Source organism: Ascidiella aspersa, chromosome 2, assembly GCF_963924565.1.
Source record: "Ascidiella aspersa chromosome 2, kaAscAspe10.2, whole genome shotgun sequence".
Lineage (NCBI taxonomy): Eukaryota > Metazoa > Chordata > Ascidiacea > Phlebobranchia > Ascidiidae > Ascidiella > Ascidiella aspersa.
In genome coordinates this window covers 25,510,050-25,518,509 of record NC_139448.1, presented here as the reverse complement: position 1 = coordinate 25,518,509, position 8,460 = coordinate 25,510,050, and the positions used below count along the sequence as shown (strand labels likewise).

At 37.3% G+C, this 8,460-nt stretch overlaps 1 protein-coding gene across 1 annotated transcript; it reads right to left on the bottom strand.

The window, feature by feature from the left end:
* Nucleotides 1–4,532: 4,532 nt before the first annotated feature.
* On the bottom strand, nt 4,533–6,531 carry LOC146164498 (methyltransferase-like protein 27). Its single transcript, XM_083382937.1, has 4 exons — nt 6,300–6,531; nt 6,010–6,127; nt 5,242–5,356; nt 4,533–4,840 (listed from the first exon to the last, which is right to left on the bottom strand). The coding sequence occupies exons 1-4, from the start codon at nt 6,526–6,528 to the stop codon at nt 4,625–4,627; spliced, it is 678 nt and encodes a 225-aa protein (XP_083239063.1). The 5' UTR covers nt 6,529–6,531; the 3' UTR covers nt 4,533–4,624.
* Nucleotides 6,532–8,460: the final 1,929 nt, after the last annotated feature.

Here is an 8,460-nt window from a genome sequence, read left to right as displayed (position 1 = left end):
GTTCCTCCCAACAGAATACCAAGTTCATTAAGGTTACTTGTTTTATGGCATGACGTAGCTTGTGAAGCCATTTCTTACGAGTTTGCTCTTCAAACAAAAAAATGCATCCGCTCATGACTCTTACCAGCCTGCAAAACAACGCTACTTACGACTCGTTCTTATCAATCACATCAGCTTATATTGTGTGTATTTAAGATACTTTTTTTTATCGGCCCACATTATTTTCTGTTTCAGATGCGGCCCCTGTAAAAAATAATGTCCCGCCCTTGGTCTGGTATGATCATCAAAGTCTTCCTGGCCATCAATAAAAAAATTATGAGTTGACCATAGGTCCCCACTACTATACACAATTTGTGGGATTAGGTTATGTGTCTTTTAGAAAGCTGATGCGAATGTACATAGCACATACAAAACAAATCGTTATTTTGTTTTCTAAGTTAAGCAAACCTAAAATATCGCTTTAGGATTGAAAGAACGAAGTCTAAACCAGTGGTTCTCAACCTTTTTTTCTTTAGTGGCCCATTTACGTTGCAAAAACATTCTGTGGCCCAATACGTTTTTATGAAAAAAATAACTGTAAGATAGGTTTAGAACAAAACACAGCAGAACATATATTTCAAAACAGATTATTTATTTAACCGTGCATTAGTGAGATACTTGCGACTGAACAATAAGTTTACATTCCGTTTTAATTCCACCCCAAGCCATTATTCCTGTAAAATTAAATATAGTGACACAAATGTAACTAAATCTAGCTTGTTTAAATTAGTCTGTGGCCCACCTTAAATGTTCTTATGGCCCACCAGTGAGCCATGGCGCACTGGTTGAGAACCGCTGGTCTAAACACTTGAGAATCAATTGTACGAATATCGCAGTAAGCTATTGCCGCTCTAACACCAAACACTGCTTATCGAAGCTTAGATGCCGCATGCTATTACGTCCGCATCAACAAATCGCTCGTTAATTGAATAAAGCGTCGCAAATTGCTAATGCGGTATATGGCAGCCTTATACAGTACTGCGCCACAGTGCGTCGCTTGAATTTGATTGTTGTAAATGGTCCAAATGTTGTTGCTCGCTGCAAGGTCATGTCACGAATTTAATTGTTGAACGATTTTTGAGCACGACAAAATTGTAGCACTGCAGTGGGCTTGTAAGTAAATTTACACTGCTATAACAAACAGGTAACTTATATGTTAGGCTACTTGGAATGGCAGCAGGCAGGTAGAAATGCGCATATAAGTGATATAGTTACGTCACAAAAGTAAGAATGAGAAATTATTATGTTGGTCATCAAGGTTACCTGGTAAAACAAGTTTGACACATTTGGATAAAAATTTGGTCATCTTGGTGCTGCTGTATTAATCAAAAAGTTGTACTTTTTAGGTCCTAATATCTGTAACGGATTTGCTTTTTGCTTATGTAAATGCAAATTTATATGACGTCAGCAGCAAATTAACGTCCTGCGTAAAAAGCGATTTGTCCAATGCGTTTTTCTTACATGACCTGCGATTGACCAACAGTAAAAGGTCTTGCTGAAAAAAAAACAGTTCATCGAAACATCAAAATCATACAATGGACAAACGCCGACCAAGCCGAAAGATTGCAAGTAATGAAAGCGAGGCCGAAGATCTTTTGTCTGTCGTCGATTCAGACAAAGACTTGCTTGAAAGGGATTCCACAGTCGAGGAAAGCGAGTATATTTACATCAAATGCGGAAGAAAAGTTTGCAAGCGAAAGCGGGAAATGGCCAGTTTGCCGCCCGACGAGTGTTGCGTTATTCTGTGAGAGATTTCGACGCTAGTATGTGCTCATCTTATTTGCACTTAAGTACATCATACATGTTTGCATTGGTATGTAATATTGATAGATGGGAAGCAGCATTGCATTGCTGTTTTGGAGGAGTTTACACAACGTTTTCTCAGATTTTTTTTTTATTGTTTTAATCATTTACTGCTTACTATAAAGTATAATTTTTAGCTCGTTAGGAAGGGTGTTGCACAGTGTTGTCTTCCATGACGACGTTTTTATCAATACTAACAAAAGTAAACAGAAAAAAAATTATTTTATCTACAACCGCGTTAAATGGGATTAAAGTGTTTTTTGGGTGGCTATACACCTAATAACTTGAAAAGCGATTATTGGTTTACCAATCCTCTTAGATGTTTCCCAATCTCGATGCATATTAAATATGGTAATGACCAGTATGAAACCCGAAACTCGTATCTCGTAATAGCCGATTGTACTGTGTATTAGCATACCATCGTCGCAGAAGGCAACACTTCACAAATGCCCGTTTGTCATTTCCGTCGATTATGACGACATTTGTGTTGGCATGTATATTGTGTGGTTCATAACAATCTGCTGTTTATTGCAACTCTGTTTTACTAGAGATGCACAAATAATAAAATATGTTATAAAATAAATTATTTTAAAATGAATTTGGTTAAACACCTTTTTAAACAGAAACATTTCAAAGAATTTAAATACTCAGAAAGTCCGTGCCTGCAGTCAAATACAATAAGCAACCATATAATGTAGGTTTCATAGAACGCGAAAATTGTTGTTCCACCACAATACAAAATATTGAAACGTTCCGACCATAAATAGTCAAAATGAATACAACAGATTTTTGTAACCGTTTTGGCAGCTTAAAATTGTTGTCTGAATCATTTCTACAGAGTCGGACTGAGCACTGTTAAAAATATTGTGTACTTCTTTCAAAATTTTTAGGTAGGTCATGAGTTTACTCCGAAAATCGGCAAAATACTTTGGGTACCTTCAAAATTAACCCAAGTAGAATTGGGTTGCGGTTTTACCCAAAATAATTTTGATTTTTTTGGGTGAAAAAACACAAAATTAAAGGAAACTATATTTTTAAGTAGTAGGATTTTATACACAAATTCACAGCTGAGATTTATACCCAAAATAAATTGGGTATATAGTTAACATGTTCCCAAAATAATATCTGAAGAATGTTGAGTAAGAAAAGTTGACAAAACTTGGGTTTGGGTATTCTTCGATTTAACCCAAAACGGACTTGGGTAAAACCTAAAAATTAAGAATAATTATGTTTAGCACTGGAAACAAAAAATAAAACAAAATTGTTATGTTGCTACGCCTTTTTTTGCTGTAATTGTAAAATATCCGCTTATTTTTGTAAAATAATATTAACTCTATAAATAAATGGATAAGATTTTAAACAAAACTGCGAAGGCCAAAAGCCATCCTTTTTTAGCGCTGAATGATTCGGCAGGTGAGTTCTTAAACCCTATTAGCGGATTCCGCCTTCCATGGCTATCGTCCAGCTTTCTAGATCAACCAACACCTTTTCCGATAAGCGTCGCGTGGGGCGCCTTAACCCGGCGTTCGGTTCATCCCGCATCGCAAGTCTTGTTTACCTTAAGAGTGGCCCACTTTGCACTCGCATTCCATACCCGGCTTCAATTAAGTGAGTTGGGCTGTCACGCCCAATTTGGTCCTTGGTCGTAATCAAGCGCCAAAACTGGTCCGGTCGGATCGATTTTGGCGTTGGAACAGCCGCTAAAACAGGTCTGGCTAGGGTTAGGGTTAAGGTTAGGGTTAGGGTTAGGGTTAGGCCGGACCAGTTTTGGCCTAGCCGGTCCTGTTTTAACGGCTGTTCCAACGCCAAAATTGATTCCGACCAGTTTTGGCTACCGATTTAAAGCCGATTTAAAGTTTGAAAATAGGTTGAGGACGTTTTGTCCCCAAGACCTCTAATCATTCGCTTTACCAGATAAAACTGCGACAAAGCGCCAGCTATTCTGAGGGAAACTTCGAAAGGAACCAGCTACTAAACGGTTCGATTAGTCTTTCGTCCGTATACCCAAATTTGACGATTGATTTGCACGTCAGAATCGCTACGGTCCTCCACCAGAGTTTCCTCTGGCTTCAACCTCTTCAGTCATAGTTCAGCATTTTTGGGATTTCAACGCGAGCGCTCTCGCTCGACCTCTCCAGCAAAGCGGACGCGATCGGCCGGTAATGCGGCCGCCGCGAACGACGACGTCTCACCTCCGCCGGACCGCGCCGACATTCACTTTCACGGCGCCGATGGGTTTCGTACTGTCCCGTGGCTCGCGCTCACGTTAGACTCTGTGGAGTGAAACTTCGTAAAACTACGTGGTCCCCGAGTCCGACGTGCGCATGGGCAGTTTCAAATTTTGAAACTAATATGGCCGCTGTAAATTGTAAGGGTAACTCACATGGAATAATTTACAGTCACACAAAATGTAATACGGTTTAATTTACATATGTTCTTCGATTCAACTGAGAATTCCGTAATGTCCGTTAGGCCTACTAAAAAGGGGGTTTCAATGGCAACAAGTGTTTGCCAAGAAAAAAAGTCATCAAATCGCATTGCTAAGTAAATACTAAGACAGATAAGGATCCGGACTCAACACTAAAAATCTCCGCATTCAGACCGCGGTCCGCCAGTTGAGTATAGTCAGCTTAAAAACAAAATAAAGCAAAACAAAACGTTAAAACACTCTTCTCCCCTATTTCCTTATTTGTTAAAATAAAAATACTAGAATAATATATACGCAAATTTATTTACTCCGAAGTAAACATTTGTCAATGTAACACTTTAGAAAGAAAAATCTTCAGTTTTTAGTGCATAACAGAAAAACATAGATTTTATAAATTTCTCCATTTAGACATAAAATCTTGGTAGATTCCAGGAGTACAATATTTCCATTATTTTTAAGCCTGTCTATAACTTTGCGTAACTCAATGCGGTAAGTACGATAGGAGTCTTCAGGTAAAGGTTCTTCGGTCATTATGAAGTATCCATTAGGCTTGATGAGTCTTAAACACTCCTGAAAATACATAAGTCTTATAGGTGTATGTGTCGGAAGCGTTGCGCTTTACGTTGACAAAAACAAATACATTTTTTGAAAAAAGTGTGTATTTTATCTGTCGTGTAGAAAACAGTGAACTCAACATGGTCACGGCACAATCTTTCTGATTTAGTTTGATCAAGGATAATACAACATACCATCTAGTAAACTTCGAATGACTGTTTTTGGTTTCATTTTTGTTGTATGTTGAAAATACGCATAATCTTAAGTTTGTGCTTGTACCTAACTTTTAAAACTAAGTTACACGAAAAGAGTTAAAATATTAGTGGGGTGAATAATTTCCTATAAAAGTGGGTATTTTGTACGTAAATTAAAAACGTAAATTGTCACCAGAGCAGATTCTTGCTTAAAAACTTTACCTCAAAAGCTGAAATTGGTAAGTGTTGTGGGGCAAACGCACCGGCACATAAAACAGCGTCGTACGATTCTTTGGCCAAAGGTATCTCTCCCCTTGCAAGGTGTTGAATCATACATCTGTGTCAATACAATAAGTTTTAGGATTGTCGCTATTAAAAGCTTATCAATAGATTAAAGATACAGCATTAGACAGATTTTTCGGTTTATTGTAGGGCAAGTTTAATTTGTGATTTGCAAAATCTTTATTTATTTATTTTTTTAAATACATACTATTACAAATCTTTTGTCGCATTCTGTTGTAGATTTTCACTATTTTTGTGAAAGGTTTCATTTTCCTACTATCCTTAAGCTTCACTCATAATAAAGAAAGGCGAACATATTTATATTTTGTTAAGAATCGTTTCGATTGATAAAAAGCTTGTATAAGAAGTATGAATGAACGCTGTGCACCATTGGTTCTCAAACGTTCTTCTTGCAACGCAAAAATAGGAAATTTGCCAAATTTTAGTTGTCAGTTTGTTTGTAAAAGAAAAAGAAAATTAATCGCTTTAGTTATTTTTATATCAATTATTTCGAATGGAACTGCCATATTTGCAAGACTTTGATTACCAAAATTTAGTTCAAATCCCAAGCGTAATTATACTGTTTGACGCCCTCGGAAAATTAAAATAACGCACCAGGGCGTAGTGACCAATAGTTTGAGAACCTCTACTTTACGTAATATACCTAATGTGAAGACTATATGTCATTTGGGTCCTGATGTACGCTACCTGAAGTTGATTCCCTTTTTATTTGCCTTGACCAGCATATTCATGCTACCATCCAGTATATCGATAGTACCTTTGAATTTTGCTTTCGTTCTTAAACTTGCGGAAATTTCACCCGAACCTATATGAAAGTCAACTGAATAAAAAAGTATAGGCTATACCACTTAGTTTATATTTGGTATTGCCAAAATTGTGTTATGTTCAGTACAAGAAATAAGTTCAAAATTTCGGCCGATACTCGAACTAAGAGATCGGTAACTTTCGGAAAAGTTAGCTCGTTTTTTAATACTGACCTACTGCAAAATCAAGAAGTACAGTGTCGTTTGATAGTTTGACGTGTTTTTCACAAAGCATGGCTATTTCTTGTGGGACTTTGACATAAGCATCCTCGGTACAGTGCTCGTCATACTTGTCCCAGTCGTCGTATGCCTGTATCGTCTCCTCTTTATTTTGAGCTTGCAAAACTTTTCCATATGCTAACACCGAATCTTCGGATTCTTTGAACGATTCACAGTTTTCCATCGCCTTAAGTTCTGTAAACATGGGTTTACAGCAATTTTTTGCAATTTGTTTAAGTATAATTAGTTTAAATACACTAGAAAGCAAAAATCAGGGCGGCGGAATCCGTTTATTCCGACTTACGCTTGTGGCGTTAGCAAGTCGGGACCTTAGCAACCCATAGGTGAACAGGTTATGTACTATCCTTTTTTTGCTTATGAATGGGCGGAATACAGGGCTGTGGAGTCAGAGCCGGACTGGGGATCCGACGTATAGTCGATCAATGTTGCTGTAGTTGGACTCGAGTTATTTTAAATTGTATCTGCAGCCTTGGTTAAAATGGCACACAATACACACATGCTCGTGATAATATAATACCAGGGCCTTATAGATACTATAAAAGCGTAAAAAAGAAGCTATTGAGGCCATGATAATGCGTTAACGTTGTATATTGGCTTATGCTTGATTTGTATCAAGGTAAATTTGTATTCCACCTTAGGTTATCAACTTATCACTTAGTTATGACACAATAATGTGTATTGATTCTACTTGGAATAATTTAGGGATGATCTGAATAAAGTTTCTTTAATAATAAAAAGAATATCGCAATCGTCTATTTTGTTTACGAAAGTCGCAATATAATTTGTAATTTAAGTGATGTGCTGTTAACAAATTATAATTCATCTCATGTTTAAGATTGTTTGGAGTAAATTCGTGCATCAACTTATTATCCAAGAATTAGGTATTCATCAGGAGGTTTGTTACAGGAGTGCCGTGCATTTTTTTACATAGGGCAGCACACTTTCAGCTTTTAGACATCTAAACGGTACAGTAGTCTACTTTTAACAAATTATAGAATTTAAAAATGTGCTTACTCGATTTATAAAGTACATCCTTTATACAGCCACTCCGGAGTAGCACTAAATGATCGATAAAACATTTTATCTAAAATATTAAGTTAGTAGAGATATGTTTACTGCAAAGTCTTTTATAAAAGAGCATTTGTAGTTAAAAAAAGATGTTAGCAAACTTAAGATCCAATACATAAAAACATTTATTTGCGGGTAGAGTCCTTTGCGTCCCTAGCAAAATGTTTCTTCGAAAAGGCGAATTTGGATTTCGTTCCAAAAACGAAACGATTTTAAAAGAGCCCCGTCACATAGACGCCACGTCAAAACCCAGCTGGTCGCTTTACGTCTTCACAACAGGAAACATATTCAGGGTAAATCTGAATATTGGCATCATGATGCCAGTGTACATTGAGGAATGGTCTCATGTCGACCAAATTAGCGCTTTTAAAATTTGAAAATTGATTTTAAACCTGCAAAACGATTGTTAAACAACTGGTGAGCTACTTATCACTACAACAGCCAGTAAAACGTTTACCTCCAACAGCCAGTGGTGTCGAAATTAACACCACCAGGGCCGGATTTACCAATAGGCTAGGCAGGCTGAAGCCTAGGGCCTCAACGTCCAGGGGCCTCGATATTCGGTTTCGAAGTTGACAAAACTTGACAAGTTTAAACCCTACCTAAAGTATATATATATATATTCAAGAGTAGAAACGTCTATACACAACTGGTTTCAACCACGTTGTAAACCAGGGGTTGGCAACCTACGGCTCACTGACCGGATCCGGCCCGCCGACGTAATTCTTCCGGCTCGCCGCCTCTTTGACAAACTTAGACAAGTCCACTTCACATACTTTTCTACTATTTTTACTACTTAATTCGCGCTTCGCGCCAATGTTCGTTCTACGTCCGCTTTGTTTAGTTTTGATGCTGCGTTTTCAACTAGATCAGCGCTTTGTGCCGTGGAAGGCTGCCAAGTGCAACGCGCAAAATCGGAAAACGTATTAAAAAATATTAGACACATATTTTTTAACTTTTTTATTTTTTTATTTTCGGCATTAATAAAAACTTGCAAGAAATTTAAAATAAATACCAGTATACCAAA